Genomic DNA, 12,114 nt, shown 5'->3' on the forward strand with positions numbered 1-12,114 from the left:
GGTACGAACCAGAAAGCCAGAACTGATATAATACAAGATATATATATATGTATATACGATACACTCTTTTAGGGATATAAATAATTTAACAACAATATGAATTATCTATTTATATTATTCTTTGATAGCACATTAGTAATGGCACAATCAGTATTCCACGCATAGCGTGTATAAAAAAAGACAATATTATCTTATCTTCCCAGATAATGCATCGAATAACGGAGAATTACAGAATAAGCTGCTTTTATCAGAAGTAATGTATTCGAGATTACACGAACGTAAATCTTAATACATTTTTCACGGAATAATTAAACATGATTGCGACTTATTTATGTTACAGTAATGTATACGAATGCATGTTCAAATGATAATACATGATTTTAAAGGGTAATAAATGACGTTTCATAAGAGAGATGAGTGCAATTCCTTCGTAATTAACTCAGATGCTGCACTTCAAAGTCAAATTTCGGCGGTGTTTGGAATACCTTTCCGAGTAACTGTATATCGTGGGACACTACATAGACTTTCCATTTGTAAATAAAACTTTCTAATAAAATTACCGTATCTGCCGCTTTCTTTTCGTTCATTCTCTAGGATATAATAACGTTTTCTTTGAAGAAAGTTTCTGAAAACGTGTCACCTAAAGAACTGAAATATAAATATGGTGGAAAGATTGATTTTTTTTATACATAAATAAAGAAATTTTATCTTTTGGGTGAAATATAACCCGGCTTCGGCTTTCGTCCGACTATCAAACTTTTAGCAATCTTACAGTCATTGCTTTAGTCATCTTACAACCCGAGTTTCACTGATTTATAATAATATTGATAATAAAAATAATAATGATAATAATATGTATAAATAAATCTTCGCAATCTACTGGCAACGATAATAATAACCGAAGCTCGTGATTTCAGGTGGATCACTCCGTGCGATAAGATTTAATTGGGCTGCGCTTTCGGGACCAAGGAAAGTTCGGCCTAGTCGACCAGAGGGATTCGGAGGTAACGCAACAGTAAAATGAAACGAATTGGTAAAGAGGCACGCGCGAAGAAAAGGAAAGCCCCGGGAAAGCGAGTTGGAAGGTTGAGCAGGGTGAAATTGGTGTGGCGGGGGTTGCATTGATGGTAGCCCGCACGCTCCAACCCCTCAGTAACGCGGCAGCCTCCGCCGAGGAAGCACAACGGTTTTCTCTCTTCGGTTTCCGATGTAAATAATGCCGCTGCGCCATCTCAAATTCCTATCAGTGCCACGACACTTTAGTGGATGATCGTCGTCAGTGTTCGCATCGAGGATTTGCCTTTTACGAAATCGTCTCGCTGAAAGCGCAAACGCGGCCGGCGAAGAACAATGCGATGCTACCACTCGTACGACTGCGATCAACAGGTTAATTCTTCGTAGACGAACTGTGAGTACAGCACCGTCCAGTTCTCGAACTTTCAACCTGTTTTGTTCAACCGAGCTTCGATCAGTTCGTGGGCGATGTTAACGAATTGTTAAATTCAATTATGTCCGGCCTTCGGCAAGAAAAGGTGGCCAATTTGCATTATACAACGATTCGGCCCGTTTAGTTGTTGAAAATAGGTTCTCGACGGATTGAATTTGTGCGGGCCATGGTTTAATAGTAATTACTTGTATTGAGAACTAGATTACGATATTTGCGCCGAGACTAATGAGATGTTTTTCAATTAAACCCTTTCGCTGTTTGCACTGGGAAATGAATTATGCTTTCCCAGTGAAAAAGAGAAGTTCTATCGAAGGGAAATTGCGACATCGCGAGATTCGAACGATGCACTGAGAGAAAGAGAGAGAGAGAGATTGCAATTTTTTATTCCTTTCTGCACCAAGTTCTCCTTTCGTTTTAAGTGCAAATATTACACTGGAAAATTACGAGCTGGTTTTGATGTTTGCTCTCTTGTCTCGCGATAGGATCTATTTTTTTTATCGATGTTTGTGCAATATAAAATGTTTACAAGATTTCCATTTTCCGCGTTGCCGGTCGTGAAGTTGTCTAGCGGTGTTTTTGTTGTGCGAATTTACGACGAAAGATCTAGGTACTTTATCGCCGTTCGTTGCCGTAAATGTGCAACTTTATGTTAGGCTGTGCCATAAGATTTACAGCAACCAGTGGAAGCAATTTAGGGGCATTTAGCGTAGGAACGTTAATTGAATACGTTTACGAAACTGCACGTAGGAAGCTTAGGCAGAAGGGTCTCTTGAATCGCAACGATTTTATTCAATATTCTGTTTTATAAGCGTTTCAACGGATTTCGTTCTATGTCGAGCGTGAGTAATACTTAGAAAAACGAAAACATCTTTCTAGTTGCTCGATTTTGAATAACAACAACGGTTGTGTGTGCCGTACTTGTTCCTATCGTTAATAGCGTAATAATTTGCAAATTCTTTCCACGACCTTCTTAATTCCCCAAAAAGGTAATATATAACCCAAACTTTCAAAGCTCGAAGTTTAATTAAATCATTCTAAGAAATCCAACTTGTACTCTCTCAAAATATGCAGCAAATGAAGCAAAGAAAAGTTACATATTTTTGGACCATCGTGCTGTGGGTAGAATTTTAAATTAACGACTTACACGTTTACGTTTTAATTTCCCTAGATGGTGGACACATTTGTAAATGTTAAAATCGAGAAAACTGAAGCTTTTCCTTCTCGATCCAGTTATTTAATAAATGGACGACTTACACGTTTACGTTTTAATTTCCCTAGATGGTGAACACATTTGTAAATGTTAAAATCGAGAAAACTGAAGCTTTTCCTTCTCGATCCAGTTATTTAATAAATGGACGACTTACACGTTTACGTTTTAATTTCCCTAGATGGTGGACACATTTGTAAATGTTAAAATCGGGAAAACTGAAGCTTTTTCTTCTCGATCCAGTTATTTAATAAATGGACCGTGCTTATATCACACTTCCAAAGTAGAAGATTTTCTCGTTCGTGTAATCTTGCATTGACCCTTAATTGTTATAACGAGGACAAAATAAATGGTTGATTCACTAGGATCATAATGGACTCGAGATAAAAAGTGCAACAAATTTGTTAATTTCTAGATCAAGGAATCTAGATAAACGCTTCATCGATATTTTATTCTTTATCCTCCAGGCTTCGAATGTTTCGTACGTGGGTATGCAACATTTACATAATTCGAAATCAGCAAGTATCAATCTCGAGACGTAAATTAACGACGAGTCGAAGATTTAACGCTAAACCTACCGAGCAGCAATACTAACCGGCATGTACTGCTTCACAAAAGTGAGAAGACCGAATTTATTTAGAATTTGTAAAGTTTTTATCATAAAACTCGCTCCGATAATATAACTTATTCAAACGTTTTCCATGAGTCTCGAAACTTTGCAGAATTGCAAAATAAGAAAGCGGTCACTTCGACCGCGGTAGGTTTAGTGTTAAACAAAATTGAGTTTACAAAACTGAGTTTGTCCTTGATTACGAAGTGGAAGTGGTAACAGAGCAAGATGCTTGCACGACATTGTTACGAAGAAATGAAATAACATTGACAAATTTGATAAGTCCGCATGCGATTTCGAGAAGTTATATTCTACAAAATAATAGAAACCTAGAAAATCAAACTTTTACTACAAACTGAAATAGAAATATCACGGGTCTCTCATGACCTCGGTATACCAGTTATAGTGTCGTGCGTTAAAAACGTGTAACAGATTTGACCAAGAGCTCGCTAAATAACAGTACTTACATATTTAGACAATTTTCGCCGATTCGCAACGGGCGAATTTAGAGAATAAAATCGCCGCGTACGAAGCTGGCTCGTAGTTAAAAAAAAGAAAGTCCAACAGATTTCCAATCGATCAAAATTTTCAGGTTGGTCACCCGTAGGAGCAGCGCACATCGCGTCGAGCGTGTCAGCTTTAATGGCCGGCTGTCGAACGGTTTCCCACGAACGGTTGGTTCCTTGTCGCCGTTACGCGGAGACATCGCCGGGTCGGGGCACGCGAAGGGGGCAGAAAATCACGGCTCGCTGAGATGAGAATCGCATCCGGGGCGAGCGGTTCGCGGGTCGTTCAGAGAGAGCTCGAGCCGATTCGGAAGCGAGGGAGATCTTGGGTTTCATCGTCGCCGACGGAAGCACAATGAGCCGAGAGCCGGCAGTGCCTCTCGTTCTGTAGATTGAAAGGAAGGCGGAAGCGGACGCGATCAAAGAACCGCCGGCGGAGGGGTATTATTCACCGAGAGGACGACGAAATGGCGACGAGCAGCCCCGGACAATCGATACATCTGAAATCCCCGCGGAGTCCTCGTCAGCTACCGCAACTGCCTCAGATTCCGATCGGCGGCCAAAGGAGTCCCACGCAGTTGTCGGTGACCAAGACGCCCGGCACGCCTCTCGTCTTCGAGTTCCCGCCGGAGTTCAGCAGCACGGAGACACCGAACACGAACTTCGACTTCAAGGAGTTCAGCCGATCGAGCGATGGCGACCGACCGCCGAGAAGTCCGGGCAGCTACGCGCGCAAAGGGTGCAGGAGCCCGAAGAGTCCGAACAGGGACCTGTTGCATTCCCCGGGCCAGAAGTCGCCGACGTTCCAGTTCTGCGAGTCGCGAAAGAGTCTCGGGAAGACCATGAGCTACCCGCCGAAGAGCCCGATCTCCGGGCCACCGGTGGTCCCGACCAGGTCCTCCAGCTCCTCCAACTTCCGGTCAAAGAGCCCGAAGCCTTTCGACCACAGGAGGAACTCCTGCTTCGGGATCACCGGCTCCAAGAGTCCTCTGTCGCCGACGATAGTCACGTCCCATGGCCCGGCCAGTCCGAAGTACTCGGAACTGAACCTGGATCATCAGCCGCAGAATTCCCCCAGTTATACGAGCGGCTCGAGGAGGTCCTCCGTGGAAGGATCGTTCAAGGACAGGAGCGACAGTCCTGCCGAGAAGAAACCTGCCAAGAAGGGTTGCCACTTCAATCGGAGCCAAGGGTGCCTCGACGAGGCCGGGAAGGGCCAGGCCAACGACGATGCCTATGCAAGGAACATGTCGAGACGGTCTACCAGTGACTTGACCGAGATCGACGACGTCGATACGGAGGTGACGCTGCTGTCCAGTCCAAGGAGAAGAGGTTCGATGAAGGGCGGACTCGGTAAGTGACCACTCGCTGCGTTTTTCGTTTGGTTTTCCCGGGGTCGCACGGTGCTCTCGTTAGCTGACCATTGTGGCCAACCTGCGACTGTGTCCTACTTGATGCACTGTCCTCTTTCTCCCTCTCTCTCTCTCTCTCTCTCTCTCTCTCGCTCGCTCTCGCATCATGCAAGAGCCATTTTAAAGGTGGTCTCTGTCAAGAAGTTTGAACGTTCGTTTGCTCTGACCCTATTTTCGAGTGGCAGGAATTTTTGCCCTCCGTCGATTGTTCTGTTCCGCTGGGCCAGCGTTGCATATTGCCTCCTGCTGTTCTCGCGGAGTTGCTCGATGCGCTTTTCCGGTACACCGCAGATGCGCGGAGAAAAAGATCTATTGGTGTACGCGTGCTGTGACAATGTAACTGTCCGGTTGTTTGGAAAAGTAATTTCGGTTTGTTGACAATTACAAGCAAGCTTGACGAACATATGAGAGATCGTAATAAATGTGTCAAATTCGCAAATTCGTTTACAAGCAGCGATCAATGGTAAAATCAATTATTCGTTGAATCTATCGCGTCGAGGAGCAGTTAATTATCGATTTCCTTCCGCGAGAGTGTATTTCGTTCACGTTCGCAACGCACCCATCGTTATGTTATCCTTATCGAAAATATCTAATTATTTGCACATTAAAACGGGCGTGCACCCGCTCGATTAACGAGCTCTGATCCGCTTGAAATTATACATCGAGTTACGTAACGTCGTAACTTTTAAGTCCTTGTGATCTGTCCGAAGGAGTTTTTAATTAATGTCGCGATTCAACGGCGAACAAACGAGGATCTGAAATTTTCGTCTGCAATGATACGCGTGAATTATATTACAGTAACAGTAATCGGTGGTGCTGTTTCATTCTCGCATAAGCTCTTGCCACCGTTCATCGCGTCCTCGGGTTCCACAACTTTGAGTAGATGTTTCCGACAAACTCTTCCGTCACTTCGATACAAATCCACAATTTTAGTAGGCAGTTAGTGTGTAAACAGCTTGTCGTTCCATCCTCCACAAACTTTTCATTTCATAATGCCAGTTAGAGAGAGTTGATAATTGTGTTTCGGAACGTCGAGGATTATCTGTAAATAATATAAAGTTATTCATGAATCAAATATTATCTCGAGTGCTTTATAAATAACGCTGTCCCTGCTTGGTACATGATGTTTCACATTAACCCTTTGCACTCGAGTGGTGACCCTGAGACACCACTAAAAAATTGTTATATCACGTTCCAAGATGATTTTTACATTGTCAAAGTTTAGATATAGAACATTGTTAAAAGTCTAACTCTTGTACGAGTCACGAGAGTCAATTTCACACGCACAAAATGCACTTTGTCATGTAAAATGGAAACACCATAAGTCGGAGAAATTCGTTTAGATCTACAGTTAAGATGGTTTCGAGTGCGAAGGGTTAAAGTCTCCGATACCAGGCGAGTTTCTTTTAGAAATTAACAAAGTACGCGACGTGTGCTACATAAGAAGCGTTCGATTTAACGTAATTTTAATCCGGGCGCCTTCTTGGTTCGATGCGAAACGATAACGAGACGCTTTCCTCGGATACACCGGAAACTCGTCACGTTTCGCCGGTCCGTGACAATTCTCGTAATCAAGGGGGAATTGTCGAGCGGAACCGCGGAATACGAATAAGTGCGCGTACATGGCTTGAATAATCGTCTCGCGAGTAAGTAAAACCGAAAAGCGCGTCCACGGAACGCTCGAAAAAAATTCTGCAGTTTTCCGTGTTCCGTTTGGAAGATAGGGAAATCCGTTTTGGAATATCGAACTGTGGCGTAGCGCGACACGCTACTTTTTTCACATTCTCCGCTTAGTTAGTTTCCTGCATTGTTAAACGAATAGAGCCGATTACTGGCACTGCGAACGATTTTTATGGATCGTCAATGCCAAATCCACCGAGTGGCAGAATACGTGAGGGTGCATTAATCCGAATATTTGCATTTATTTATTTATTTATTTGGTGAACTTGCCAGGAGATCTTCGTTACATAAGATAAAGAGTAAGATAAAATGAAATGTATGCATGCGCGCGTTTCAAATTTATTTATACGGTACACGGTATTTTATAATTAGTTGCCGATGCGCCGCAAATTTAACCTTATTAGAAGTAAAAATCGCGGACTTGGTTCGCTTCGAGCGCGAGTCGCCATTGTCTCCGGAGCATTAAATGAATCCCTGGCAAAATCGTCGGCTTAGCTGGTAGAACAATTGGGATTCATCTAATTACAAGCAATCCCATGAGCGCCGAAAGATATCACATCGTAACACGTAGACAAAGGGCGGATTAAAAATCGGGTCGCCACGGTGTAATCATTTTTCCCGTCTGTCGGCCTGATGGGATTCTCATTTAGAGACCGGGGAGTAGAAGAAGAACCTGCTGCCCCATCCTCCTTCGTTCGTCTTCCATTTCTTTCTCGTCCTCGAACCTATAACCCGTTCCTTCCGTCGCTGGAAGCTGGTCGACCGGCCATATTTCGGAAACCAAATCCCGTAATCCTCTTCGACCTTTAATCCGCTCGCTGGTTCGAGCCGTTTCCGGATTGAAGTTCGACGACGAATTAGTATTGATATTACATAAGTCGGTGATTATTGGTCGGGGCGAAATCAATCGTCGTTTAACCCGCTCATAGGCTGTGCAGCGATTGGTAATCAGATCTGGTCGACAGGCGTGATACCAGTGTTAACGCATGATTTTTCAAATCGAAGCACTCGATAAATTTCAAATACATTTTCTCGATACTTTTATCACGTCTAAATGAACTGAAATTTTTGCATTTTCTTACACACGCATGGTATTATTTTTTTTTCATTGTTGTAATAATAATAATAATGATGATACTAGTGATAATAATAATAATAATAATAATAATGACACTAGTGATAGTAATAATAATAATAATAATGATGATGATACTAATGATAGTAGTAATAATAATAATAATGATACTAATGATAATAATAATAATAATAATGCTAGTAATAATAATAATAATAATGATGATACTAATGATAGTAATGATAATAATAATAATAATTTTTCAAGTATTTTAAATGTATTTTTTTGAATTTTTCTATTTTAGAGGGACTTTGGAAAAAGGTCATATTATATATTGTGAAATCAAATCCATATATTTGGAAAGTATATTTACTAACAAGGCAGTAAATAATCGTTTGAAACATTACTTTGCCACCACTGGTAACGAACGACTGCGTGCGGCACCGTATCACTGTTTTAATTGGTTATTGGACCTCGTCCAGAACGAAGCGCGCTAACAAATGTGGACATAACTTTAGATGGACAACGATCTTTGCTGGCCGTTTGCTGGCTGGCTGATGAAATTGCTTGACATATTCCTTTCTCCGTGTGTTACAGCCTATCTAGCGTCCAGACGTGGCTCTCGCGACAGCCAGTGCTCCAATTTGTCGAACGTCAGCAACGAGGACGTGGGACCGTTGAACTTCACTGCTCACCCACGCGGCAGACAGCGCAGGACCTCCAACTTTCTCGAGCTGCCAGGTAAGCACATTTTTCTTCGAGTTCGCCCGACGCCGATTTTTCTCTCGCACAGACGTGACTAGGCTGCAAACTGGACAAAAAAATGCTTTCCAAATTGATGGTGCACCCTGAATGTCTGTGCATCTTAAAAGTTTGTCGACCCCTTGAAAATCTCGCCTGGCCTGCCCTGACGTTAAGGTGATTAGGTTGTTAAGCCCGCGCGTCGCCCCTTCGATTAACTCGATCTTTGTAATTGCGTATCCTAGTTAATTAACGAGATTCGTTAATAATTGGTTGACATTTCTCGGGGAATCAAGAGCATCGTTGAGCACGACTGCTTAACGGATTCATGCTGGTTCGTAGTTTGTTTTTTAGATAGAACTTTAAGAAATATATATAGATATTATATATACTATATACTACTATATATAGTTTATATTATATTATATACTATTATATACTATTACATTATATTATATACTATTATATACTATTATATTATATTATATTATATACTATTATATACTATTATATTATATTATATACTATTATATACTATTATATACTATTATATTATATACTATTATATACTATTATATTATCTATTATATACTATTCGAACAAGTTAATGAGGAAAGTGTCACTAATTTATCGAAGATGTCACTGATTGACGTTAACTGCAATTCCATGGCGGGAACCTTCACGCAGGCCCGGAGATGATAAGCGAAGATTGTAGCCACTAAATTAGTCCCGCACCATATCCGATCAATACCGAATCTCTGTCACCCGGTAGAGTGATTATTAGGCGAACTAATCGTAGTAAACAGTTCCCGTTGTTACGTAAGCTATCTCAGCTGAATAATATATATATATATATATATGTAATAAAGTTGATGTTGTCACAAGCCGCTTCAACACATGTAACAAAAAGAAAATTTATATAAAACCATATATTGTGACAATCATGGCGAATTTTTCTCATCAATATCATCTGGAGGTAATCAATTAGCAAGCCGTTGAATTCCTCTCGACGTCGCCTACGATACAATGAAGTTAAAATTTATCTAGTTTCAATTTAAAAGCATAACGGTGACCTTGTTTTTTTATCGAAAATCAATTTATTTTTAAATTTAAATAATTGCAATTTCTTGTCAACGTTAAATTCCCGTTAGCTTTTATGCGAAACATTTTTTTGTCGAACTATCGGATGGGGCTGAAAATTCGTGGGGACTAATTTATGACTCACTCTGCCTATATTACTGCAATATTACGTTCTCTATCAACACATTTGTTATAACGAACGTTTGTCAAAGTTATATCACCGCCTAAGAACGGATTTTGTTCTCATATTTTCGTATCCCAAATAAGTTCGAGGGAAGTTGCTATCGAGGGACGCGGTAAAGTCCTCTAAATTCCAATTAGAATTTTATTATAAATCTGAAAAGTTTCAGGGATGTCACGCCTATGTTATGAATCCAGTCCTACTTAGTCTTTGACATTGATAACTTTCAAGAAGAACCGAACCTTTTCGATAATATTCGCGCGACTAATCGATCTAGACGCGCGCCATTCTGAATGCCTATAACAAGGTTCGTTGGTTTCCAAGAACCAGGTACAAAAACTCGCGTTCTGTCAACTATATTTCCCGGAAAAGTACTCAATGAAATGTATCACTCGTGTGTCACTTCTTTTTAAGGGGACTGTTGATCTGCTCGATATCCACGTACACCGAATAAATCGTTGGAAAAGCCAGCTGCGTTTCGATTGCCGCGACGATTTTCACGTGTCCGTGTCACTCGCAAATTTGAATAACGCGGCCCTGACAGTTGAACGAGATTTTCACCCAGAAACTGGGTCGAGTGATCAAATCGAACGTTATTCCTTGCTTTTTTAAGCATGCGTCGCTGTTTACGTGGAACTGTATCGGAAGTGGCACGCAGCTACTTGCCCTGGTTCGACCATTGAATGCACAATACCCCAATGCAGAGCGAGGTCCCCGTTAGCCAAATGAATGCACTCGCCTATTCGATAGAACTGATTATTCCCGGGTCGCGCGACGAAAACCCTGACGTTAGCAAATTACGCAATTATTTCGCGAACAATTACCGCGCGAGAGAACACTCGCAATCGATTACCTAGCAGAACATTCTGTTACATCGACAAGAGAACAGTTCGCAAAGAAACCGCGCTAATTGACCCAAAATTCTCGTTCGTAAAACGGCTGGCAACCTGGACAGTGATGCAAGGTAAACGATTCCTAAAATGAAAGATCGGAAATGAAACAGAAATTTTCGAGAAAACCGATTAGGTCACTTTCCGTCGTCGACTGAAAAACTTAACCCTTCGCGCTCGAAGCCATTTCAACTGTAAATCTAAATTGATTTTTCTAACTTACGGCATTTCCGTTTTATCTGACAAAGCGCATTGTGCGCATATGAAATTGACTTTTGGGACCCGCGCAACAGTTACACTCTTCGCAATTTTTTAAAATCTAAACTTTGTTAACACTATGCCGTCCGGTGGCATGCAAAAACTATCTGTTGTACGCCGGTGGTATCACTTTGGTGCCATTTTAAAAAACTGAAATAACATTTGAACTATATTTCTTGGATGTTGGATCTCGTACAACAGTTAGACTTTCAACAATTCTTTTACGCTTAGACTTGTACAATGTAAAAATGATCTTGGAACGCGATGTGACAATTTCAATGGTGCCTCAGAGTCGCCACTCGTGTGCAAAGGGTTGAAACACCGTTTCTTACCGCGCGCGAACGATCCTTGGAACGCGAATATCTGCCCTAATCAGAAACTGAATCGATTCGATGTTACGCAGGAAGACGAAGCATCAAGATTCTGCAATTCCGCAGCGGGAATATCGTATTCGCCGAGATATGATCGATGGTCCATAATTTCACGGAGCAGAGCACGCCTCCTCGAATATATCCCCGTGAAACTCCGTTCCGCGCTTCTCCACGGGAATAGTATAATCGCGCGCATTTATACGAACCCGAAGACCTTCCTATGCAGATGATGGATAAGTGTTTCCGGATTAATCATCGCATGTGACGAGATTCAGGAAGCTCCGAACGCGCGAGGAATCCTTTCTCGATCGATAAATCTTTAAATGCTCGTCGAGGATCGAGCCAGCTGGGAGGGCAATATACCCGGATGAAATCATTCAAACAATTTCCGGCATTCTCGGGGGATCGCCGTCTGACAGGTTCCCTGGCCCCGAGGGTAGTCCGGTGTATCACATTGACAGATTAGGTGCCGGGATAGCCGGCGTCTGCGCATCAGAAATTAATTACGCGCTCGCGTCCGCCGGGTAAATACTTTCTGTAAACAGAAGCCTCGCTACAGCTGCGGAACACGACTGGACGATTATTAGGGCCGGCGATATTGGAAGACGCTGGGGGATCGAGGACGCAGGGCTGATACAGAATAGGGTTGCTCGGTC

The 12,114-nt window shown here is 42.0% G+C and overlaps 1 protein-coding gene across 2 annotated transcripts in view; it reads left to right on the forward strand.

Moving 5' to 3' along the window:
* Positions 1 to 923: 923 nt before the first annotated feature.
* Positions 924 to 12,114, forward strand: part of LOC117217346 (uncharacterized) — an 85,793-nt gene continuing 74,602 nt past the window's right edge. For both annotated transcript variants that reach the window (XR_013034155.1, XM_076524693.1), the window contains exons 1-3: positions 924 to 1,408; positions 3,857 to 5,123; positions 8,535 to 8,678. Coding sequence is in view for 1 of the 2 variants with exons in the window: in XM_076524693.1 (XP_076380808.1) it covers positions 4,238 to 5,123; positions 8,535 to 8,678 (1,030 nt within the window). In the remaining variant the exon portion in view is untranslated. The remainder of the gene's footprint in view (positions 1,409 to 3,856; positions 5,124 to 8,534; positions 8,679 to 12,114) is intronic.

This window comes from Megalopta genalis, chromosome 9 (assembly GCF_051020955.1).
Source record: "Megalopta genalis isolate 19385.01 chromosome 9, iyMegGena1_principal, whole genome shotgun sequence".
NCBI classification, from domain to species: domain Eukaryota; kingdom Metazoa; phylum Arthropoda; class Insecta; order Hymenoptera; family Halictidae; genus Megalopta; species Megalopta genalis.